Source organism: Garra rufa, chromosome 20 (genome assembly GCF_049309525.1).
Source record: "Garra rufa chromosome 20, GarRuf1.0, whole genome shotgun sequence".
Lineage (NCBI taxonomy): Eukaryota > Metazoa > Chordata > Actinopteri > Cypriniformes > Cyprinidae > Garra > Garra rufa.
In genome coordinates, this window is record NC_133380.1 from 8,647,007 (window position 1) to 8,672,497 (window position 25,491).

A 25,491-nucleotide genomic window follows, 5' to 3' on the forward strand; every position below is an offset into this window, starting at 1 on the left:
CAATCAAAGTCTCTTGAACCCCACTGTAGAAGGTGTTGTGCTTTTATTTATATTATCAAGACAGGACCACAAAAACACATATTTGCCAGGAATAATCACCAATCAAAGTGTTACCATGTATATTTGCAATTTTAATTGCTATTTTATCAGACGGTATGTCAGCTAAAGCCCAGGTGCATTTGTGTGGGCAAAAAAACCTACACATTCAACAACAAATGGCAAGTAAATCTTACATATGAAAGTGACTTAAAATTAATATTTGGGTTGACTACTGATGTGAAATTATTGTACATGGTTATCAAAGCATGCTAAAGATGTGGTACATAGACTGGAAATAACTTTCTCATGCCCCTACTATTTGCAAATAGATGACAGTTTTATTGCTTATCAACAATGTACATTTAAAGAATATGTTATATTATTAGAAAGCTCAGCAAGATAAACAATTTTTTTTTTTTTTTTTTGCTGAACTCTACAGCTGAGTGACAGCGAAGACAGAAAGCTCCTGTTGTGTGATAGCCTGGAATGGTACAAGCCAACATCCAACCTCAGGAGCAGAAGCAAGTCTGTAGTCCTTCGTCATCACCCTGAAATAAGAACAAACGCCTACTTACAAACATATGCCAAAATGCAATTTTACAGAAGTTCAGCAATATGTACACTACTGTTTAAAAGTTTGTAATAATTAAGATTTGAAAAACTGAGCGCCAAATCAGCACATTGTTTCTGAAGGATCATGTGACACTGAAGAATGGAGTAATGTTGCTAAAAAAAATCAGCCAAATTATAAAATAAAGCTGCAAGCAGCAATTAAGGGGCCAAGCACTAGGCAAGCAAGACAGCAAGCATCAGACCAACTGAAGCAATGAGTATCTGAAACAATTTTAGTTTCAAGTTTTTGGTCAAATGGGTGAAAAATTATAAAAACAACCACTTGTAATATGATTTAATGGTTTATCACTTTTGACCAATAGGTGGCACTCAAATCGATGTGTGTGAGATGACAATGACACACACAAAGTTTGTTGTCAATATGTCAAAGCTTTGAAGAGTCATTTTGGCATCATGGCTTTACATGGTTTCGCTGTACATAAACAGTTACATTTATCAACAAGAAATCCATAATGTTTCTCAGCACAGTCTGAAGATGAGTCGATTTTGGTGAAAATTGGACCAATTATCTAGAAGGAGTATGAAAAAGTATGTTTTAACATAAATCAAAATGGCGGTAGGTAGTTTGGTCGACTATGGAATAATTGGTATGTGTGTTCAGCATGACCCAAGGAATATTTTGCGACTATTACAATAAGCAAATGCAATCAAAAGTTGTTAGCATTTTTGGAAATTTTATAATTAATGGTTTATCACCCTTGACTACTAGGTGGCACTGATACTAAATTGATGTGGCGTGGTCAGTGGGAGGTGACAATGGCACAAACAAAGTTTGGTGTAAATATGTCAAAGCTTTGCAGAGATACAGCCTTAGATGCAGTTTGGCATCTTTACAGTAAATTCATTGATAAGAAACCATTTCGTATATCTCGACATTTCGAATTTATTCAAATGCTTTTAGCATTTTTGGTAATTTTCTTTTTAACTTTTGGCCAGAAGGTGGCACTGCCCCCAAACTTTTTAAATACTGTTAGGGCATGGTGTCAAAGAGACAAGACAAGTTTCATAGTGATGCGCCAATGCATTCGTAAAATATAGCATTTTAGAACAAAATTCAAAATGGCTGACATGGGTAAAAGTGAATTTTTTGAATTTGCATAATGCATCAAATGTAAAGAGACCAGTTTTGTGATTTTTGGCCAAACCATTCACGTTATAAGCAAAATTTGCCATTTTTCTTATCTCCTGACCACTAGGTGGCACTACGCTGAGACACTGCAGGTAGCCTCAGGTCATGCTTGCTATAACACACACCAAGTTTGGTATTCATTACACCAAACCGTTGCAGAGATATAGCGTCACATCAATTTTTGGCTGCTTTTCGTAGAATGTTATTCGAGAATGGTTCGACTAATCAACTTGAATTCCATTCCAGTAGTCAAAAGATGATCTGAGGTCATTTTTGTGAAAATCAGACAACCTGTCTAGGACGCGTTTGAAAAAGTAGGTTTTACGAACTATAAAAAAAAATAAAATAAAAAACATTACATTTTGGTGTCCGTTTGACTCGGCATGAATTTTCCTTCTAGACCTTGCAATTGAAAAGTTATTAGCATAAACTTGAGTGAAAGTTTGGACAATTGGTTTAAGTTAGAGACTCCAAATATGTTGTGGTTAATTATGAGACTGTCCTCTATCAGTTTGCCAAATTTCACAACTTTTCCACAAGGGGTTCTATGGGCTGCCATAGACTTCCAGAGCAAGAAAGAAGAAAAAGAAAGATATGAAGATAGAAAACAGTCATTTTAAATTATTAAAAATGTTCCTTTTTACTGTATTTTTGGTATTGTACATTTATTGATCACTTACCAAGACGTCTTCACTTCCTGGTCCTTTAACTTCAAAGTTGGAGTTTGTGATCCTGGGATCTCCTCATATGAAATATCAGCTTCTCCTTAAATATTATCCACAGACATTGTCATTTTTTGGATTAATAACCATAATATCATAGACCATTTTTGATGTCAGTTGACACGTACTGTTGATACACATTGTATGATTGATTAGTAACACTCTTACCAAAAATGCCGCACAACCTGACATCTTTTGGCTGTTCTAAAACAACAGGCCACAGGAACTCGTCCTTATTATTCTTGTGAAGAAGAATAGAGACGCGGATGTCTCCCATGGTGATCTCTATTTCATTGTGCCGTAGAATCAGAGACATGCTGATGAAACAGAAAAGCTGATGAGTGAATACTAACTGTGACATACACAAATTTACTGAAAACATATAGTTGAGTAATATTTACTCCTCTGTTGTGTGTTGGGTTGGTCTCTGGCTCCACAAAAAGTCAAGGTGACTCTGGCCATCTGTGTATCTGATAGACGCTGTTTTTATTGTCAGATGATGGTTTGTTTTGTAATGAATGGCAATTTCATGAAATCCATTTCGTCCAGTCATGGATTCTCCATTCATAGAGAACTCTAGGACACACAATAAATGTATGTATAAAACATTTAATTCAAGAAAATTATGGCTTTCAAAAGAATGTGCATGTAGTGAATGTGTAATAGTAACCTGAAGTTAAATTCCGTAGGAGTCTGAGTTTGTAAGGAACAGGAACATCAAAACAAAGTGGCTTAGACTGACCATCAACTGACAGCAGGAAACGATTGCTATCAACTTTTGAAACTAAAAACAAAACATAACCAAATGCAGTATGTAATTACTGTATAAAAACGGCATAATAATTAAATTTGAGAGCTCTTTATGTACCTGGCATGGATGTAACGCCAATAGCTCCACTCCATCGAAATGTGTGCAATTGATCTAAGACCAAAAGAAGGTGTAACTGATCAAATCAGACTTAGGGTTCATTTTGTATGCATTTACCTGACACAAGGCAGAATCAGAAGTACACCATTTTCATACATACCACTGGTGACCATTTTGCTGCCAGGATCGAGATCTAAACCTAGGGTTTAGTAAATAAAAAGTCAAAGACACGCTATTTTGCAGTAATTCAACTTCTCACGCTAAGTTTATTATCAAGTCACAACAAGTGTAATATAATAATAAAATCAATAAATAATGCAAAAGGTGTATAAATGCATTTTTGATAAAAATAAATAGAAAAAAATTCTAATTTAGTAATTAAACTGTCGAATTAATAACTCTCAAAAACACAACAATTATTCATAAAACATTTCATAATTACTATCACAAAACTAGAGCTGCATTTAAATCAAATCAATCAAATGTTTTATATGAGGAAGCTCAATTTCAGAATCTTACCTAATGCTTATTTAATTCATTTTCACTCTGTTATTTATATTTTTACTGTATATGGATTTACTTTTGATTTTATTTTTGATATAGCAAATACACAATAATTAAAAAATTAGCTAATTATAAACTAATAAATGCAATGAAATTATTATTATTATTATTATTATTATTATTATTATTATAAAAGGTTTTGGGACGCAAAACATTGCAACACTGTCATACATACCCTCAGCTACTGGCATGGGAACTGGAAATGAAGAAGGTTTAGCAATTAAATAGATGATAAAAGACTTACATTTCTTACCAAGTATGATAATTTACATTCATTATATAACCAATAATTAGAGAAGACATCAGTGATATGCACAAGGCAGCATATCTGTAATGTTTTTTTCATTACAGAATCTGATACATGTAGAAGACAATAGAAATGAAACCACCTACGTGCAGCAGGATAACTAGCAAGGGGATATCGTCCACCTGAAAAAAAAAGTATTTTTATGTATTTTTATAACTTAAATATGTGACACTGGACCACAAAACCAGTCATAAGAGTCAATTTTTTAAAAATGAGATTTATATATCATCTGGAATCTGAATAAATACGCTTTCCATTGAAGTCTGTTGTTAGGATAGGAGAATATTTGGCCGAGATTCAACTATTTGAAAATCTGGAAAATCTAAATAAAATTGCCTTGAAAGTTGTCTAAATGAAGTTCTTAGCAATGCATATTATGGATCAAAATCTAGGTTTTGATGTATTTACTGTAGGAAATTTACAAAATATCTCCATTGAACATGATCTTTACTTAAAGGAAAACTCCACTTTTTTTGGAAATAGGCTCATTCTCCAACTCCCCCCGAGTTAATAAGTTGGGTTTTACCGTTTTGAAATCCATTCAGCCGTTCTCCTGTTCTGGCGATATCACTTTTAGCATAGCTTAGCATAGATCATTGAATCTTATTAGACCAATAGCATCGCGTTCAAAAATGACCAACGAGTTTCGATATTTATCCTATTTAAACCTTGACTCTTCTGTAGTTATATCGTGTGCTAATACCGACGGAAAATGTAAAGCTGCGATTTTCTAGGCCGATAAGATTAGGAACTACACTCCCATTCCGGCAAAATAGTCAAGGAAGTTTGCTGCCATAATATGGCCGAAGCAGGCGCAGTAATATCACGCAGCACATGTGCAAATGCTAACCTAGCTGGGAACTAATTTCAGGCACGGCATGATATTACTCCGCCTGCTGCGTCCATATTACGGCAGCAAACTTCCTTGACAATTACACTGGAATGGGAGTGTAGTTCCTAATCTTATTGGCCTAGAAAATCGTAGCTTTACATTTTCTGCCAGTATTAGTACACAATATAACTACAGAAGAGTCAAGGTTTAAATACGAAAAATATCGCAACTCATTGGTTATTTTTGAACGCGATGCTATTGGTCTAATAAGATTCAATGATCTATGCTAAGCTATGCTAAAAGTGATGTCGCCAGAACAGGAGAACGGCTGAATGGATTTCAAAACGGTAAAACTCAATTTATTAACTCAGGGGGAGTTGGAGAATGAGCATATTTCCAAAAAAGTAGAGTGTCCCTTTAATATCCTAATGATTTTTAGCATAAAAGAAAAATTTATAATTGTGACCCATCCAGTGTATTTTTGGCAATTGCTACTAATTTACCCATGCTACTTAAGACTGGTTTTGTGGTCCAGGGTCACTTATTTGGTTACTTCAATATGTGTGCTTTATTGCAACCCCATCATTTTAAAGAATAAGGGATCATCTTAATGATCATTTTAATGTCAATACTGCTTGATCTGAACACTATGGAAAATACAGGATAAGAAGCAGCACATTTTCCTAAACACATAAGGTATTATACTGTACTCGTGAAAGAAAAGAAAAAAGAAAGAAGCCATACCACGGATCCCTGGCTGAGCTCCAATAAATCCTGTTACAGGAATATAAAACAAACAATAAAAAGACAGCTATTTTTTAAGGCAGATGCAGTATACATATGTTGACATGAAATGAAAATTCATCTAATTTTAGAAAATTCTTCTTTTTTCTAAATGCATGTTATAGATCTTATTGTGAATTATATATTTATATGTTCTATCCAAAAATAAAGGGTCTTAATAGTCTTAATGATGTAATCATGACGATTTGAATACTGGATGGTCTGAACACGGAAACTATAAGATAAGAGGGGGTACTTTTTTCTTTACACATGATTCACATATTAAAAGAAGAAAGTTTTTAGAAGAAGAACAAATGCATACTTCGGAACCCTGGATGAGGGGCAGGTGGACCAGGCATACCGGGCTGACCGGACAGAGCGGGCTGACCAGAATTATGGTGGTACTGAAATAATCCTGGTGCTGGAAAATTTCAAGGCAGATGCAGTATATTAAAGTCAGCATGAAATCATTTCATCAATTCAGGGTTTTTTTCCCAAATGCACGTTATAAATCTTATTGTGAATTATCTATCCATGTATGTGTTTAATTTTTTTCAGTTATGACTTTGTTGTTTTTTAATTAAAACATTATAAGTGGTCTATAAAATATTATAAATCCAATTAATGACTGTCTCTAGGTCTCTATCCTATATATATATATATATATATATATATATATATATATATATAACACTTTATTGATAAGCTGTTTCACTTGGATGCAAATCGCAAAAAAAAAAGATCTCTGCAATATTATACATAAATAGAGTACATGAAATGTTAGTTTCACTTTTTGTACTTACATGCGGCGGCCCCGTGAGGCATAGGACGGAGGTTCATTACTAATTAAAAGAAAAAGAAAAAAGTGTTATTTACTGTGTACAGTGACCAGCAAAAGTCATTTTCTTCCGTTTATTTCCTCTGTTCAGTACATTGAGGTCAGACATTAGTAAAAACATGAACACATTGGACAGTTGATTTATAATAAAAATTGTGATTCTAACTGTAAAAGACACAGAGACTGTTGTATTCATGTATAATACTGTAAACATTGCACAAGTTTTGTAAACTTTTTATAACACAATTATAACTTTTCAGTTCTCACTTGGCGGTCTGTGTGGCGCTTCTCCCTCTTTGGGTTTGTCAGCAACTTCCACTTCACCTTCCTGTGGCTTGGTAACGACCATAGAGGTGAGGGGAGTGACAAACTGGTATTTCAGGGAGAGTTTGAGAGCTTCTTTCTTTTCATCCTCTTTCTCTTGTCCTTTAAGAATCACCCTGAGACAGAAAGATGCCATCAGTGTCCAACCTTGAATCGCAGAAAGTCATATCACTCATAAACGTACTGTCTCTCCAGAAGCTGCTTCACTGTAAGGTAGGCCCACAATCTCTGCATGAAATCTTCATTCTCAGGTGGGACATCACTGGGGTCTTTTGTCATTATAGTGTCCTGATATGTCACATTACTGCCTTTCTGTTTAGAAACAATAATAGTAGTGAATATTTTTAACTAGGAATGCTATCAGTACCACTTTCACTTTCCCAACTCTTACACGTGACCAATGATCCACATAATATGCCACTAAACAGAGGATGAGTGAAGATCTTACTGATACTGCAATGACTTCAGTGGTGAAACTCTCCACACTGTTGTCTGTGATTTGTCCTGACACCACAATCTCAGAGCCATTAAAGTACAAGCCAAAGCTGGTCTTGGTAAGGTTTGTCCCTCCTGGGTATTTCAGTTGAATATCAGTGAGGAGAGGGACGGCCACTTCATCATAGAAGCCCTAAAAATCAAAAAGCTTTTAAATGCACTCAAACACTCATTAAGGATGAATTCACAGCTGATTGTCTGTAGTTCACCTGCAGCTGTAGATCAGCATCCGAATCTTCATAAATCCTGCGAGCGACTCCACTGTTTTCCAGTGACATCTTTGTCAGGAAGTCAAAGTTAACATCATATCCAAAACCAAGACAATAGAGGGGAAACTTTGTTCCAATGGCCTCTTTCACATTGGACATTATGTTCTCTATGTTGGTTTCACCTGTTTAAAAATCACAATTTGATATTTCTGAGTTATTTGAGTGGTTCATGAATGAACTAATGCTATGATAAAACACTATTTGGCTTGTGTTTGTCAGTGTGAATGTGTGCCTGAAGTGGGATCTCCATCAGTCAGCAGGATCAGGATGGTGGCTGTTCCCTCTCGTGGATGTCGATTGATCATCTCCACTCCTGCTAGAACTGCAGCGTTTATGTCCGTGGCTGAAGGAAGACCAAACATTGTCGTGTCACTGTGAGGTACAACTTTCCTACTCCTTATTTAGCATTAGTGCAGTAACTCACCTCCTCTATCTCTGATCTCATTCACGAAAGATTTCGCATTCTTCAGGTTTGTTTCAGTAGCTTTGAGGAGCTCACGCTTCCAGAAGCTAACTTCACTGTCAAAGGTGATCAATCCAAAGTGGTCGTTCTCATCAAGATCACTCAAAATCCTTAGCAGTGCCAAACGAGTCTAAAGAATGACAGCACATTTGGAATTTGTTCTTTCACTGTTATGATTGCATACTCACATTTACCTCAGTTTTTGAGATGGACAGTTGTTTTTACTAATTTAACTTAAACATTGATTTCTACACAGAAAATGCTCCAAGAATGTTCTACCGTCAAAATATTTCATAGTTTATTACATGCTTTGGATTTGGCTGAAACGTTGACATTTACCTGCTCTATTTTTCTTCCGTGCATAGAGCCACTACGGTCAATGATAAACACCACATTTTTGGGAATACGTGGAACATCAGAGGGTGCAAAGTAGTGGACAAAATAGCCATTTGATACCTGAGAGAACAGAAAAAAGTAGTAGCGTACATTTAGGAATATCATCATTCCATCATAAATGTATTTAAAGTATGTTATTAAAAATGTACCATGACTTCTCCTTTGGGATTTTTTCTCTCGACATCGTATGTTATGAGCAGGTCTCCATTCAACCCATTTTCCCCACAGCTTTTACATTTGGTCTGTTGATCTTGTGTGGGATAGAAGGTCACCCATGCCTGAAATGATCAGTTCGGTCATCTGGTAATGTCATTTAAAGTGTATTGAGAACATCTATGTTTATAACCCTCATTTAGGCTCTTACATCTTTATCTGCTCTGGTGGTTTTGATGGCATTGGCCAGATCACCGGTGCTCAAATCTCCTTTCACCTCCAAAAGTGAAATTCCCGGTTTCTCTTGGATGTGCACATCCATCTGATGTGCGTAAAAGAAATATAATTTAACTATCCATTAAAATTGATTATCAATTTCCTCAAAATTTCTTCCACTACCTTGAAGTCAGCCACCGGCTGCATCGGTTGGGCATTGATAAGCAGCTCATATTTGCCAAGACGGCGCTTTAGCAGTTCCTCGTAGGTCAACTCAAAAGTCACTTTACTTAAAGCAGCCACCGCCACTGAAGTTTTAAAGTCCTCTAAAGTTCTTCCAACAGATCTGAAATAGAAATAAATCCCAGCATATTACTAACAATGCTATAAATACATTTTTATGGACCTATTTTTCTTTTTTCTTAAAGGTACTTGATCAATCCAGCACTTTGTCCTCGAGATACTGCTTGACTGTATTGCTGCTGAGCTTCCTCTTTTTCCTTCACAACCCCATCATATGTTTTTCCCTCGATGGTCCTATGGAGAAAATGACACAATGACAAACCGACCTGACTCCCACATGCTATAAATGGCTTCTTTACCTCTTTATTTCTACTTATATAACACTACTCGTGTTCACTCACATTCTGAATTTGCTGATGAAGGCATTCTTGGGAATCTTGACCTCAAACTGGATCTCTTGAGATTCATTCAGTGTGTTGGCAACGCGGCTTGTGATGACTGTTGTGGCGTAGCGACTGGTGACCGTGGAGTTAATGTAGAAGCTGTATATATCCACATTTTGTTTCTGTTAAGACATTAAATAGTAAACTCTTTTTAAAGTATGGTCAGAGTGACTGGCTGGTGCACATTTACTTCTATTCACCTACTCAAATATTTACTGCTTGAAATGGGATGGAGAAAAAGGCCTTTGGACTAAGAGACAAATACGTTTTGATGAGCGCACCTCAGTGTACACAATTGAGCAATAGATAGCTAGAAAGAGAGTTCTGTTGAATTGCTTTTTTTCTGTCAACTATGGCAGAGAAAGAGAGAAACTGAGCAGTTGAGACTAAATGGTTGGTTTTTATACATTGCATTGTGATTTAATTAAGAAAAACCTAAGAAAGACAGATTAATAAGCTAAGTCAAATTAAATTAAAATACATAATACACTACTGTTTAAAAGTTTGGGGTTCGTATAATTTTTTTTTTTTTTTTGGTATGTTTTTGAAGTCTATGCTCACCAAGGCTCCATTTAGTTGACCAAAAATAATATAAAACAGTAAAATATTAATGCAATATTACTGCAATTTACATTTTAAACCAATTTCCTTTTCCTGTGATGCAAAGCTGAATTTTCAGCATCATTACTCCAGTCTTCAATGTCACATGATCCTTCAGAAATCATTTTAATATGTCAATTTGTCGCTCAAGAAACTTTTGAGCATTAATTATTGTTGCAACGAGTTATGCTGCTTAATATTTTTGTGCAAACTTCATGCATTTTTTTCAGGATAGTTTGTTTAATATAAAGTTCAAAAGAACAGCATTTATTTGATCTAGAAATATTTTGTAACATTTTAATTTTCTTTATGGTAACTTTTGATCAATTATTTTAACATTTTGACCCAATCTTCTTCATCTTGAACTAAAATTTGACCCTCACCTTCTTAACAGGAGCAGAAGTAGCTGAGATGAGAAAGACACCCAGAAGAATCAGCCAGAGAACTGCTCGATCCATTTTGACCTGCACAGAAAAGAAACCTCGAAACAAACACAGCCTTTAAACTCAAGTCCACATCATGCTATTGGCTATTATTGAGCGGATGATGAAACCTCCCCCTTTAGAACCTCACTTAAGTCAATATAGAAGTATGCTTTTGTAAAATATATTATCTATAATTTGCAAATATATTTAGTAGAAAAGTGAAGTTAAGTTTTTATTTATATTATCAGTCAGGACCACAGCAAAATATATAATTTCCAGGAATAAGCACAATCAATACTCAGAGAGGCACCAATCAAAGAGTTACTACATCTTTATTTTTTATTTTTTTATCACATAGCTTGCCAGGCCAGCTGCATTTGTGTGGACAAAGAACACATTCATAAACATTCAAAAACATTTTATAGCTATTTGATCAACAATCTCCATTTAAAGAATATGTTATATTACTGAAAAGGGCAGCGTGATAGACAACAAAAATTATTTTTGCTGAACTCTAGAGCTGAGTGACAGCGAAGTCAGAAATCTCTTGCTGTGTGATAGCCTGGAATGGTACAAGCCAACATCCAACCACAGGAGCAGAAGCTTGTCTGTAGTCCTTCACCATCACCCTAAAATAACAACAAACACTTACTTATACATCATACACCAAAATGCAATTTTATGGAAATGCAGCTATATGCACACTACTAGTCACAAATTTATAATAATAAGGACTTTAAAAATTAAGCACCAAATCAGCATATTAGAATGATTTCTGAAGGATGATGTGACACTGAAGACTGGAGTAATGATACTGAAAAGTTAGCTATGCTTCACAGGAATAAATTACATTTTAAATTTATTAAAGGTGCCATAGAATGGAAAACTGTACTTACCTTGGCATAGTTGAATAATAACAGTTCAGTACATGGACATGACATACCATGAGTCTCAAACACCAACATTTCCTCCTCCTTATATAAATCTTATATACAATTTTCCACTGAAAATTAGGTCAATTTCAACATAACACCAACTATTATGCAATAGCCCCGATCATTAATAGTTATGCCTCCAACATTTGCATAGCCCAATCATCATTAACGTCAGTACATCAGTAAAATAAGGCAAGCCACTGAAGGGATATGGTTAGCTCAGTGCTAGCGGTAGCCTGTTACATAAGATTTCACTTACCACATAAACGGAGAGATGAATGTGCTGATGATTGGCGAATGATTTACAGATCCTGAACATCACTAACAAGCATCTAAGCTTGTGTGGTAAGTACTGCCGCTGCAGTATAACATTACACAGAGCACATACAATCACAATAGTGAGAGAAATGACCACGCATTCAAAACGGCAGTTTCAACAAACCACATACTAAAAGTGCCTAGAGCTCTGTAATTAAATATATATTTCCTCCATGTGTTCCCTTACAGCTGTGTGAGTGCCAGCTGCTCTGTGAGACAGCCAATCAGAGCAGAGCTCCTCATTAATATTCAGGAACCTTCCAAATAAGGCAATAACAGACCATTTCATTCTAGGGACAAATCCTAGGGTTGTAAATGGACTTGTAAATGTAAAAAAAAAAAAAAAAAAAAAAAAAAAAAAACATTTCTGGAGATTTTCTATGCCATATAGCTTATATGTAGATATCAGAGAACAGTTTAAAATATCAATGCATTCTATGGCACCTTTAAAATAGAAAACAGTCAACATTTTCATTAATTAACATTAACAATATTAACATTCTATTGTATTTTTATGAAATAAATGCAGTCATAAGACACATTCTTAATTATTACAAACGTACAAACGTAATTTATTTATTGATCACTTACCAAGATGTCTTTACTTCCTTGTCCTTTAACTTTAAAGTTGGGGTTTGTGATCCTGGAATCTCCTCATATGAAATATCAGCCTCTCCTGAAATATTTTTAACGTTATGACATTATGATTTTCATAATTAAAAGCAGTACAGTAACATCACACAATTAACAAACTTAAATTGAATTAAATCACTGACTTAATTTATAATGACACCAAAAATATCTTTTGGTATCATTAGATATTAAGCATTGCATCCATAAAGTATAATTGATTAGCATCTGTCTTACCTAAAACACCCATCAAACCGAGATCTTTTGGTTGTTGCCAAATGGCGGGCCACAGAAAAACGTCACCATCTTTTTTATGAAGAAGAATAACAACGCGGATGTTTCCCATTGTAACGTCCATTTCATTGCTCCGTAGAATCAGAGACACGCTGATGAAACAGAATAAGGGCTGTTCACACTAAGAAAAATAACTATAAAGACAACTATACTGATACCAATATAAAACTCCATGCACGCCACACAAATGGACGATCAACGTTGTTTATTATAAATGCACGCTCCAGTTTAGTCGTCTATGCTTTAAATGTTTGCGCGCTTTACAGCAGGATGGATTCTGATTGGCTGTCGCTGTGTTTACTATTCATCACAAGGAAAATGGCGTTCTGAAAGTGATTCCAACTTATAGCCATAGAGAACGATTATTAAAACTTGCTTTAAAACAGTTGTTTTTTTTTGCATTTGGTAAATTTTATAATGTATGAAAAGTTAACGAACTATTAATTTATGAAGAATGTTTTATAAGCACATTACTTTTCTTTCTCATGGTAGGTGAGGTCTTGGTCCCATGAAAAATTCACAGTTTCCTGCCCGTCAGTGTAGTTCATTTCACTAGTGCTGAGCAGCAGGTGGTGATTAGCTTTGTAATGAATTGCGATTTGACTGAAGCCTTCTCCTCCAAATGACTCAAGTTGCCCATTCATAGAGAACCCTGATTAGAGTATTAACAAACACTACAATGACATTTTGCTTACAAACACATGAACAAATGAAGCAATGAAATATTACTGTTCATTTTCTGACCTGATAGGGCATTCTGTATGAGTCTGACTTTCTGAGCAAGAGGAACATCATAGCAAATCTGCTGAGCATTACCAGATGATTTCAAGATCCTGATGCTCCTCGCTGAATGACAAAAAGAGAATGAAGAAATATAAAGTCGGATGAAACTGTACAAGACACTGCACTATATAACGGGAATACACACAAGGCTCACATACATGGAGGAAAGGTTGCCAGAGGTTTCGCAATTTCTCTTGGTAATTGTACTACAGATTCAAGAGAGACTTCAAGAAATCCTTCTGGAAATAAAATAATGTAAAAGTCAGTATAACAGCTATAATCATTTATTTAATGCTCATTAACATATTAGAATACACACCTTTCACCCCGGTAGAACGGTCACTCAGTAGGGACACTATGATGAAAGTACAGAAAATAATAAAAAAGTCCAAGTGGGGATTTACATGAATTGAAGTAACAGAAAAGAAAGTGGTGTACAGTAACATATACTGTACAGTGCCTTGCAAAAGTATTCACACCCCTTCATTTTTTCACATTTTGTTTTGTTGCAGCATTATGTTAAACTGCTTTAAATTACTTTTTCCCCACATCAATTTACACTCCATACACCATAATAATGACAAAGCAAAAACCAGATTTGCAAATTTTACAAATTTATTAAAAATAAAACACTGCAATAAGTACATTGCATAAGTATTTATACCCTTAACTCAGTACATAGTTGAAGAACCTTTACAGCCTCAAGTCTTTTTGGGTATGATGTGACAAGATTTGCACGTCTGCATTTGGCAATTATCTGCCATTCTTTGCCTCACCTTTTCACCTCTCAAGCTCTGTCAGCTTGGATGGTGGCTGGCAGACATTTTCTAGAGTTCTAGTCGTTCCAATCGTCTTCCATTATGGATAATGCTTCTGTGAACCTTCAGTGCAGCAGATTTTTTTCTGAACTCTTCCCTAGATCATTGCCTTAACGCAAGTCTGTCACTGAGCTCTACAGGCAGTTATCTCGAACTCAAGACTTGGTTTTTGCTCTGATATGCATTTTCAGCTATTAGAACTTTTCTGAGAGGTGTGTGCCTTTCTAAATCATACTCATTTAAATTAATTTGCCACAGTTTAACTCCACTCGAAGTGTAGTACCATCTAGAAGCAAAATGAATGCTCCTGAGCAAAATTCCGAGTGTCCCAGAAAAGGGTATGAATACTTATGCAACTGGTTGTTACAAACCTGTTTTGTGCTTTGTCATTGTGGTGTATGAGATGTAGATTGATGTGGAAAAAAGTAGTTTTAAGCAGTTTAACATAATGCTGCAACAAAACGTGAAAAAATGAAGGGGTATGAATATTTTTGCAAGGCACTGTAGCCCTACACCGATAAAAGCAAGCAGCTTAGAAACTGCAGTGTGGAAAAGTCACATCAGACACTACTTTCCAACAAATTATAGTATAGCTTGGCTAGTTATAAAAGCAGACTTTCTGTTGAAAACAAAACAAAAAACAAGCACGGTATTAAGAATCAAGTATATGTAAACTTTTGAACCAAGGCCATTTTTATAAATGTAACTATTATTTTCTTGTGGACTATGTCTAAAAGTAATTTATGTGAAATATCTTTTTCAGGTCAGTACTATGTAAGAATAATGTGCATTTTGTATGATTAATAATTAACATTTTACAGATTCTGCAAGGAGTATGTAAACTTTTGAACTCAACTGTATTTTTTACGTTTTCAAAAGAAGTCTCTGCATTTACTGATCAAAAATAAAGTAACAACAGTAACACTGTGCAATTTGAAATATTACTATCATTTGGAATAACAGTTTTCTGTTGTAATGTTTTAAATAAAAAAGTATCTTTACAATCACCTTTGCTCAATTTCATGTGTCCTTGCTGAGTATTTATTTATTTAAAAAAATATATTTTTTTAACTTTTAAAATTACAAGTGATAAGAATAAAGTTACATAAAGTGATTTCACAAATAATAAGTCTGTTTTTATTTTAGGTAACATATTTGGAAATGTAGGAAAAAGAAAAAGCTGCGGACCTTTTGGCAATAGATGGCTGGGCTTGTCTTTTCTTATCACTAGACAGGAGAAACAATGCTCATTAGCAAAATATAACGGCATAAAGATTATTCTGATTAAAAAAAAAAAGAATATCCAACGGCTTTTACTTGACATTTTTCTTCCCGATGAAAGCCTATTTGGCTTCTCTCCCTCTTCAGGTTTGTGGGCAACCTGCATTTCTTCTTCCTGGGGCTTGGTGACCACCATTGATGTAAGTGGTGTGACAAATTTGTACATCAGAGAAAGATCAAGGGCTTCTTTCTTTGCAGTGTCTTTTTCCAGGCCTTTTAGAAGCACCCTGAGGAACAGAAAAAATGCTAAATTCAAATAAAGAAAATTCGGTTCTACTATGACATACATAGAGAGTAGAATCAGTAACTATTTATACATTTTCTCCAGTAGTTGCCTCACGGTTAGAAAGGCCCATAATCTTTTAATGAAGCTCTCGTTTTCAGGTCTGTCACTACTGAGGTCCCCTGTAGGTACACTGCTATGGTATACCACCTTATTTCTTTTCTGGAACAAAGAAAATAACTGTAAGAAGCTCAAACAATTTCTGTCATTATTTACTCACCATTACGTAATTCCAAAACTGTATGTTGATTTTTTCCATTGAACACAAAAGAAGGATTTCAAAGAATATTCACGTCATGAATATCAACCTACACTTCCAGTCAAAAGTTTTGAACAGTAAGATTTTTAATGTTCTTTAAAGAAGTCTCTTTTGCTCACTAAGTCTGCATTTTTTTGAATCCAAAGTACAGCAAGAACAGTAAAATTGAAATATTTATACTATTTAAGAGTTTTCTATTTTAATATAAAATGTAATTTATTCCAATGATTTCAAAGCTAAATTTTTAGCATCATTACTCCAGTCATATTTTTTAGAAATCATTCTTATATTCTGATTTGCTGCTCAAAAACATTTATTGTTATTACAATGTTCAAATATTTGATTTTTGTTTTCAGGTTTCTTTGATGAATAGTATGTTCAGAAGAACAGCATTTATCTGAAATAGATTCACTTTTGAACAATTTAAAGGATCCTTGCTAAATGAAAGGATCAGTTTCCATAATTTGTTCCTTTGCTGTATTTTTGAGCTAATAAATGGAGGTTTGGTGATCAGAAGAGACTTCTTTAAAAAACTTTAAAAATCTTACTGTTCAAAACTTTTGAATGGTAGTGTATAACTGCACACAAGTTGGAACGACATAAAAATGTGTAAATAACTTCCCTTTAAATGTTTGTCAAGGGATAGTGGTGATCTTACCGATGAAGCCGTGACCTCAGTAGTGAACGTCTCCAAACTGTTATCAGAGATCTGACCAGCTACCACAATCTCAGAACCATTGTAGTATTGGCTGAAAGTGGATTGGGTTAAATTGCCCACCCCTTGGTAGTTAAGGTGGACATCAGTCAAGAGTGGCATGGCCACTTCCTCATAGAAGCCCTATTAAAATTGGTCAAATACAAGGAATTATAATAATTTAACATATGTATCCAACTTTTTCTTTCTTTAAGAGTGGGCCATTTCTAATGGTGTCTGGCTTCCGGTTTCATCCACGTCCAGCTATTTTTAGCTGTGAAAAAACAGCTCATTTTGCTGCTAGATATTGCAAATTAGTTCGTTTTACCATGTTATTGCATTGTATTATGTTTATTATGAGCGCACTGGTTTGGCTAATGAACCAAAGTCTCGCTCATAGACTTACTTCTGTGTTAAAGAATAAGGTTTAGTTCTGGGAACACTGGAAAATGACCCAAGCTTTACCCAAACCAGAAAGATGTCCTAGTTTATGTCTGACCTGCAGCTGTAGATCGGCATCAGAATCCTCATAGATCCTGCGAGCAACACCATTATTTTCCAAAGACAACTTCTTCAGGAATTCAAAACTGACATCAAACCCAAATCCCAAACTGTACAATGGGAATTTTCCACCAATCGCCTTTTTCACATTTTGCTGAATTTTCACTGGGTTGGTCTCACCTTTTTGCAAAAAGAAAAAAAAAACAAGAGGCATTTTGTATTTTTTAGTATAGTGGGTCATGCAATTTTTTTTCCTGTTTTGTTTTCTTCATATGTAATTGTACAGTACATATACAGTACAGTCATGGCCAAAAGTATTGGCAGTGACAAAAAATTAAGTATTTGCTTCAGTATTTTTCTCATCTGTTTATACGGTATACTGGAAAACAATGAGCATTCCAGACGTTTTGAAGGCTTTTTTGGAAACAACATTCAATATATGCAAAAAGTCAATTTAGTGTTGTCTGTTCTTCTTCATAACCTCTGGAATTTGCTCACTCTTTAAAAAAAGGTGCTTTTAAAAGTTATTCACAGTAATGCCATAGAAGAACCGTTTTTGGCTCCACAAAGACCTATTTAGTCCAAAGTCCTTTAATAACCATCTCTTTCTTTCCTTTTATAATCTGAAGAACCTTCTTTTGCCACAAAGAACCTTTATGAGACCATTTAGACAAAAAAGGTTCTTCTGTGGCATTGTGAAGAACCTTTATTTATATTATGCTGGCCAAATCCTGATATCTTGATTTATTAATGCTCAAAATTGATCACAATTTCTGGGTTTCTGCCTGTCCACTCGCCTTTTGAGGACTGACCACAGATCTTTGATCCAGATCAAGGTATAATCATTTTGGAAAATGCACAGATCATCGCTATATTGCTCCTGGACATTGGGAGAAGTTAAAATCTGAAGCAGTACCTTTGCAGAAAAAATAGGCACTTGCAATAATTTTGGCCATGACTATGCAATACTTATGTAAGAGTGCATGCAGGAGTAAATCAGGTATATTGTGCCTGTAGTAGGATCTCCATCAGTCAGCAGGATCAGGATGGATGCGGATCCCTCTTGTCGGTATTTGTTAATCATGTCCACAGCTTTTAGCACTGCAGCATTTATGTTTGTGGCTGAAAAGAAAAGTTACAAATAAATGAAATAACGTGAAAATTAGATCCCTTTGATTGCATATTCAGTTACCGAAACCATGCAGATCATATGTTTTCTGAATGGTGTCAGTTAGGCCATCATTTTCTCTTAAGGGTGTTTTTTTCCTCATGCATCTATTTATTCATGTAGAATGCTTTTGTTCAGTTAGCAGATGTTAGATACTTTACATCCACCACTCATAATCGTCTTCACAAACGGCTTTGCTTCTTCTATGTTTTCTTTGGTCGCTTTTAGGAGTTCAGGTTTCCAGGATTGAATGTGACTGCTGAATGTGATCAATCCAAAGTGGTCATCCTCACCAAGGTCACTCAAAATCCTCAGCATTGCCAAACGAGTCTAAAATATAATGCTTTCATTAGCTATAACTTAGAAAAAGTCTAGGTAACCCACGTTCCCTGAAGGAGGGAACAGAGACATTACATTGGGATCTCGCCTGAGAGACCAATCATCTCTGAGCCTTATTCAAAAGGCCAATGAACATTGGCGAGTGGTATTTGCATGCCGAACCACTCCCCCGAGCATACGGGTATAAAGAGGGCGGCATTACAATCACTCATTTCAGGTTTTTGCTGAAGAGCCAGATCGAGCCCGACGTAAGCGCGACGTTGGGTCGTGGCAGGGGAATGTAACTTCTCCGTTCCCTCCTTCAGGGAATGTGGGTTACCTATGTAACCTAGACGTTCCCCTTCAGTCGAATCACTTCGACGTTACATTGGGAACTTAGACCCATGGAAAAGGCCACGAACCTAACACCGCGTTAGGTTCAGTTGTACTAAAGTATGTGTTGGGGGGGCGGAGCACATGAGATCTTTACCTGTGGAAATGAAAGTAAATTCAATATATCCATTAGACTTTAGGAATATACTAAGGAAAACAGAGGCCTTCTGGCTGACCACTGGAGAATATTGAGAAAATTGACAAAACCTGCGGGGCGAAGGAGACCCAGCAGGAGCACAGTCAAGAACTACTCCGCATCTAGCCCTGACAGCGGGGCATGGAGGACCCAGGGTTCGTCGGAGGGAACATTCTGGGAAAATAGCGCACGGACTCTCGTGGGGATGGCGCAGCAAGCCGACACCAGCCGGCTTCCCGCTCACCTGAAGTCCTTATGTTAGGACACGGGAGGAATGGCCTCTGAGCAAGGGTTATGAGCCCTAGCGAAGGTATTCGGTGTCGCCCAGCCCGCAGCTCTTAGATATCTGCTCGTGAGGCGCCAAGGGCCAACGCGTAAGAATTTCCTAAGGGGCCTGGTAGACCCTGATACAAATGACAGGGATATGGCATCTACCACCCAATGAGCCTACCTCAGTTTAGAGACAGCATTTCCTTTCTGCTGACCTCCGGAGCAAAAAGAGCTGCTCGGTGCATCTGGAATGCCGAGTGCATACACAACATCGCAGAAACTGGGTCTGCCTCCTCCAGGGCAGAGCTTGCAGATTCACCACCTGATTGCTGGAAAGGCGAGATGGGAACCCGGGGCACAGAGCCGGGCCGGTTTCAGGTTTTGTTCACGTGAGAATGACCGGGCCCGAATTCTTGGCACGCTTCGCTGACAGCGAAGGCTTCTAGGTCCCATACCCTCTGATGGGAGCCAGGGCAGCTAGGAGCGCTGTCTAAGCGACAGAATAGCTCGACTGATTGCATATTCAGTTACCAAAACCATGCAGATCATATGTTTTCTGAATGGTGTCAGTTAGGCCATCATTTTCTCTTTAGGGTGTTATTTTCCTCATGCATCTATTTATTCATGTAGAATGCTTTTGTTCAGTTAGCAGATGTTAGATACTTTACATCCACCACTCATAATCGTCTTCACAAACGGCTTTGCTTCTTCTATGTTTTCTTTGGTCGCTTTTAGGAGTTCAGGTTTCCAGGATTGAATGTGACTTCCACCTGATTGCTGGAAAGGCGAGATGGGAACCCGGGGCAAAGAGCCGGGCCGGGGTCTCAGGTTTTGTTTACGTGAGAATGACCGGGCCCGAATTCTCTGCACGCTTCGCTGACAGCGAAGGCTTCTAGGTCCCATACCCTCTGAAGGGAGCCAGGGCAGCTAGGAGCGCTGTCTAAGCGACAGAATAGCTCGACTGGGGCCAGTTGCTCAAAAAAATGGGGCCCCCCGTAGGCCTCGGAGGGCGGCAGAGAGATCCCAAGGGGGTTGGGGCGCGGTCTGAAAAGGATTAATCCCTCACGCCTAGCAGGAGCTTCACGACCAGTGGGTGCTTACCTGCATTGTGGAGTGAAGGGGACAACCTGCGCTCCAACTTGTCCTGCAGGAAGGAAAGTACTTCTGCAATCGTGCATCTTTGTGGGTCCTCCCTCGAGAGGAACCTTAGTCAGCCAACAGACCTTGTCTCAGTGCATAAGCCTGCCTAGTAAGGGGGCTTGGAACTGAGTGACAGTCTATGACGGCCTGGAACAGGCCGGAGAGGTCTGAGGGTGCCCATGCCCAAGCAGGGAGGGGCTGCCACGAGGGAGACGGTTACTAAGACCTAAGTCCGGGTGGGCCAGTTCTGTGGCGCAACCAACAATACTTACTCCTCGTCCTGCCTGGACTCGCACAGTGTCTGTGCGAGGAGGCTCGCTGGGGAAGGGCGTACTTGAGCCCCAGAGGTCAGCTGTGTGTCAGTGCTACTATGAGAAGAGGCTACTGGCAAAGGGAGGAATTGGGAAAGGGCAAGCCGGAGAGGCCGGGGCTTGCCGATATAGCTCAGAGCTAGCTGGAACATCACGGGGGGGAGTCCTCATTCTGCAGGGTGGGTGGACTGCCGTGGGGCTGCTAGGCTGCACGGTTGAGTTCCCCGCTTCGAGAGAATGGCAAGTAGCAAAATCTGCCACTTAGACTCCGTGGGAGCAGATGGTCCTCTTTATACCCGTATGCACGGGGGAGTGGTTCGGCATGCAAATACCACTCGCCAATGTTCATTGGCCTTTTGAATAAGGCTCAGGCGAGATCCCAATGTAACGTAGAATAGATTCGACTGAAGGGGAACCATAACTACATAAAAAAAACTTTTGCTTCATTCTTAAGATTCAATCCCAAAGAAGCAAATTCACCTGCTTCATTTTTTTGCCTGACATGGAGCCACTTTTATCAATGATAAACACCACATTTTTGGGAATGCGTTGAATATTTGTGGGTGCAAAGTAGTGGACGAAGTAGCCATTTGATACCTGAAATAGAAGGATATTTAGCATTCAGTTAGAGTTCCAACACTCTAACTGAAAATGAATCACTCATGTCACTTTGTTGCTCTAAATTGTTGTCAGTAAACACTTTCTGGTTGTCAACACATTCGTCTTCCTGCCAGTTTCTTTCATCTAAATACCTAAGTGCACTACATACCGTTAGATCTCCAATTTGCTCTTGTCTCTCAACATCATATATAATGACCAGGTTGCCATTCAGGCCATTTTTACTACAGTCATCACACTTTTTTTGCTGCTCGCGGGTGGGGTAGAACTTCACCCATGCCTAAATTTGCAAAATGGAAAAAGTTATCACAAAATATATCATCATAACATATTCAGGCTTGTTTTTTGTTATTGATTTCCATTTTTATTTCTTACATCTTTATCTGCTCGGATAGTTGTGACTGCATTGGTCAAATCCTTTGTGTTCAGACCACCTTTGACTTCCAAGAAGGAAATTCCTGGATTCTCATGAATGTGTATGTCAATCTAACCAAAATAAAACTCAGAAGTTGTACATTTCTTTGTCTTTTTCCATTTTGATGAACATAAACCCCCATCCATAAAACCTAATTTCATCAATCATGATGCGTTTCCTTTCACACCTTGAAGTCTGCCACTGGCTGCATTGGTTGGGCACTGATGAGTAGCTCATATTTGCCGAGGCGACGCTTTAGCAGTTCCTCGTAGGTCAGCTCAAAAGTCACTTTACTAAAAGCAGCCACCGTCACAGAAGTTTTAAAGTCCTCTAAAGTCCTTCCAACAGCACTATAACAGAAATAGAAACCAGAATATTTAGTAATTTTATTAAACTATTCTTTACATGCAAACCCATAACTTTGGCGTTGTGTCATAACAAGTGTCATGCTCTACTGATTGGGCTATGGGAATAATCTTTCAAATACCAAGTACCTGACAATTCCAGCGCTTTGTCCTTGAGATACTGCTTGATTGTACTGCTGCTGAGCTTCTTCTTTTTCCTTCACAACCCCATCATATGTTTTTCCTTCTATGGTCCTAATGTGACAAGAATAGTTATTATCAGCTAATACTATCAGGAATTGAGGTTACTAGACCGAATGGGGGTAAAATTAATGTACTAATAGTGTTTTTGTCTTTTAATAGTTAAAGTTAAATGAATAAATAAGTCTGGCTGTTCGCATGAAAATTGAAAGATAAGTTTAGTTTTACACTTGCTTGAAAATTTTGTTGCACTGGATAGTGTTTGTGTAGTTACTTGCATTCTAAACTGGCTGATGAAGGCATCCTTGGGAATCTTGACCTCAAAATGGACCTCCTGAGACTGATTCAAGAGGTTTGCCACACGGCTTGTGATGACGGTTGTAGCGTAGCGGCTGGTGACCGTAGAATTAATGTGGAAGCTGTAAATATCTATATCTTGTTTCTGTATTAGAGTGAACAAGTATCAGTATAAGGCTCTTAGGACGGAGGCTATTTTGGTCAAATACACACCGAATGCAAATTGTACTTATTAAACAAAACAACCCCACAGTATGTAGTAATGTGGACTTTCCGCTCAAACTTGATTAAATATTTACACAGTATTTTGAGCCTCCGTGTGCCATTACTAATGAATACAAATTCTAAACGTAACAGTTTTTAGAAGAGTTTGCATTTAAAAAATTTTTAAACTAAGATTACAGTATTTATTTTGTTTTGTTCCATCTTCTATCTCAATTATATCTAACTTGAAGATATAAGACAACTGAGAAATAAAGTAAATAAAGTTGTTTCTAATTGTTGACTTTACCTTGTTTTCAGCAGCCAAGTTGACACAGGCGAACAGAAGGCCAAAGAAAGTTAGTCTCAGTGCAACTTTGTCCATGGTGATCTGTGAAGAAATGGAAAAACAGACAACTAATAAAGCTAGTACTAAGGCAGGGCTCAGACACTGCCCACTCTAAAATGCCCTTTTATGGTAAAACTGAGACTGAAACAGATTCGAATGAATTAATAAGAAATATGCCAGCTGCTTCCATGGCTTTAAGTGTGCAAGAAGTGACGTTGATTTGCATGTACAGTAAGTGTTTTAAAAAAAAAAAAAAAACCTGCATGATTATAATAATTTAAATGGGTCTTTTATTATGCATTTTTTGACAGCTCGGTCCCAAGATGAAAGAGAGCGGGAAATGTGTCTGACTAAAAATATCTTTATTATTGTAACTTTATTATTCCATGCTTTCTGTACCCTGCTGAAAAAAACAGCTAAAACCAGCCTAGGCTGGTTGGCTGGTCTTAGCTGGTTTAAGCTGGAAATGGCTGGTTTTAGCTGGTCTCCCAGCCTGGCCAGGCTGGTCAGGCTGGTTTTAGCTGGTGGTTTCCCAGCCTGATCAGCTAAGACCAGCCTGACCAGGCTGGAAAAATGGCCAAAACCCCTCTAAAACCAGCCTGCCTCCCAGCTATGACCAGCTAAAACCAGGCTGGTTGACCAGCTAAAACCAGCCAACCAGCCTAGGCTGGTTTTAGCTGTTTTTTTCACCAGGGTAGTCAATCACAGGCTGATACTTACCTCATTTGGCATAGATTTGGTCTAAATCTTCTTCAATAAAAATAGATTTGGCGATGAGTTCAAAAGTTTTCGTCCATACTCAGGCTTAGCTGAAAAATAAACTAATCACAGTATTTTGTGACAGAGTAACTGCGATTCACTTGACCTTTCTCACAGGATTTTGAGCACTGAATGAAGATCGTCTGTTACACATAAATATTGAGGTAAGATAAGAAAAAACACCAGCACAGCTTGCTTAATAGACGAGTGTTTCAGGAACTAAAAAAACGTTCCGTTTTTAATATCCAGATACATCACACATTCGACCCACCCGCCATCTTGGAACGATATGTCACTCACAATATAAATCAACGAGTTTCAAGATGCAACGTCACTGAAGCGTCTGGTTCCTGCAGAAACCGCATGATCTTTAACAGGTAAGAGTCTGTTGGTTTGTGTTTTTAATATGTATTAATTTAATATAACAGGTTTTTAAACTAAAGTACCTTTTAAATGATGAGTTAGCTGTTGTGTTAGTTTAACAAAATCATCTTCTGAAGTCTACTTATATAGAATATAGATATTGATACTTACATGTAACTACATTTGTAGTGCAGGTGGAATACCAATTTCTCTCAGGTGTGTTCAGGATTAAGATAATACACTAAAAATTATGTATTTACAATATCAAGTGGCAAAACAACAGCGCATGAGACCAAGCCAGACCCATAAAATATAAAAATGGCCGTGCATGCTTTTGTTGGAAAAATAGAGCATTCGAAATGAACACTCGATTACTAAATTTCATTTCTACAGTAAATATTGTTTATTGTTTACTAAGCTCCATCACTTTAAATTTCCAAGTGTGGAAACATACATAAAAACTACTGTATTTATGAAATATATATATATATATATATATATATATATATATATATATATATATATATATATAAATGGTAAAGTAAGGTAAATGTGCTGTTGTTGTAGTACTCCTAAAGTAATTTATGGTAAGTAACAATTTAAGTGTCATAAATTGGTACCTTATGAGCTACCATAGCATTTGCACAAACACAAAAAAATGACCAGTCAC

General features: G+C 37.1%; 2 protein-coding genes across 2 annotated transcripts; both read right to left on the bottom strand.

Annotated features, from left to right (window-relative positions):
- Positions 1-26: 26 nt before the first annotated feature.
- On the bottom strand, positions 27-10,856 carry LOC141293615 (inter-alpha-trypsin inhibitor heavy chain H3-like). The gene is made up of 25 exons (XM_073825648.1): positions 10,701-10,856; positions 9,676-9,839; positions 9,464-9,568; positions 9,215-9,377; positions 9,027-9,137; positions 8,812-8,940; positions 8,606-8,722; positions 8,228-8,396; positions 8,036-8,146; positions 7,744-7,925; positions 7,488-7,667; positions 7,224-7,351; positions 6,983-7,155; positions 6,681-6,719; positions 6,200-6,298; positions 5,839-5,868; positions 4,349-4,384; positions 4,131-4,151; positions 3,552-3,590; positions 3,392-3,445; positions 3,194-3,307; positions 2,925-3,099; positions 2,692-2,840; positions 2,482-2,566; positions 27-587 (listed from the first exon to the last, which is right to left on the bottom strand). Exons 1-25 carry the CDS (start codon positions 10,773-10,775, stop codon positions 473-475), a joined length of 2,763 nt encoding a protein of 920 aa, XP_073681749.1. The 5' UTR covers positions 10,776-10,856; the 3' UTR covers positions 27-472.
- A 199-nt stretch (positions 10,857-11,055) lies between these two features.
- On the bottom strand, positions 11,056-23,807 carry itih3b.1 (inter-alpha-trypsin inhibitor heavy chain 3b, tandem duplicate 1). The gene is made up of 21 exons (XM_073825652.1): positions 23,661-23,807; positions 23,131-23,294; positions 22,802-22,906; positions 22,495-22,657; positions 22,268-22,378; positions 22,044-22,172; positions 21,755-21,871; positions 18,868-19,036; positions 18,550-18,660; positions 17,537-17,718; positions 17,002-17,181; positions 16,119-16,246; positions 15,838-16,028; positions 15,709-15,747; positions 14,022-14,057; positions 13,861-13,941; positions 13,664-13,765; positions 13,394-13,571; positions 12,863-13,011; positions 12,587-12,671; positions 11,056-11,371 (listed from the first exon to the last, which is right to left on the bottom strand). The coding sequence occupies exons 1-21, from the start codon at positions 23,733-23,735 to the stop codon at positions 11,257-11,259; spliced, it is 2,610 nt and encodes an 869-aa protein (XP_073681753.1). The 5' UTR covers positions 23,736-23,807; the 3' UTR covers positions 11,056-11,256.
- Between the last annotated feature and the right edge of the window lie 1,684 nt (positions 23,808-25,491).

Excerpts from the sequence above, each read along its gene's own strand:
- LOC141293615 (XM_073825648.1), bottom strand. The coding sequence starts at position 10,775 with ATGGATCGAGCAGTTCTCTGGCTGATTCTTCTGGGTGTCTTTCTCATC. Across the intron at positions 8,147-8,227 it reads TGAGATCAGAGATAGAGGAG|CCACGGACATAAACGCTGCA; the intron begins GTGAGTTACTGC and ends GTCTTCCTTCAG. Across the intron at positions 3,308-3,391 it reads TGGCGTTACATCCATGCCAG|TTTCAAAAGTTGATAGCAAT; the intron begins GTACATAAAGAG and ends TTTTGTTTTTAG.
- itih3b.1 (XM_073825652.1), bottom strand. The coding sequence starts at position 23,735 with ATGGACAAAGTTGCACTGAGACTAACTTTCTTTGGCCTTCTGTTCGCC. Across the intron at positions 18,661-18,867 it reads GACGATTATGAGTGGTGGAT|CCACAAACATAAATGCTGCA; the intron begins GTAAAGTATCTA and ends TTTTCTTTTCAG. Across the intron at positions 13,942-14,021 it reads CCGTTCTACCGGGGTGAAAG|AAGGATTTCTTGAAGTCTCT; the intron begins GTGTGTATTCTA and ends TTTTATTTCCAG.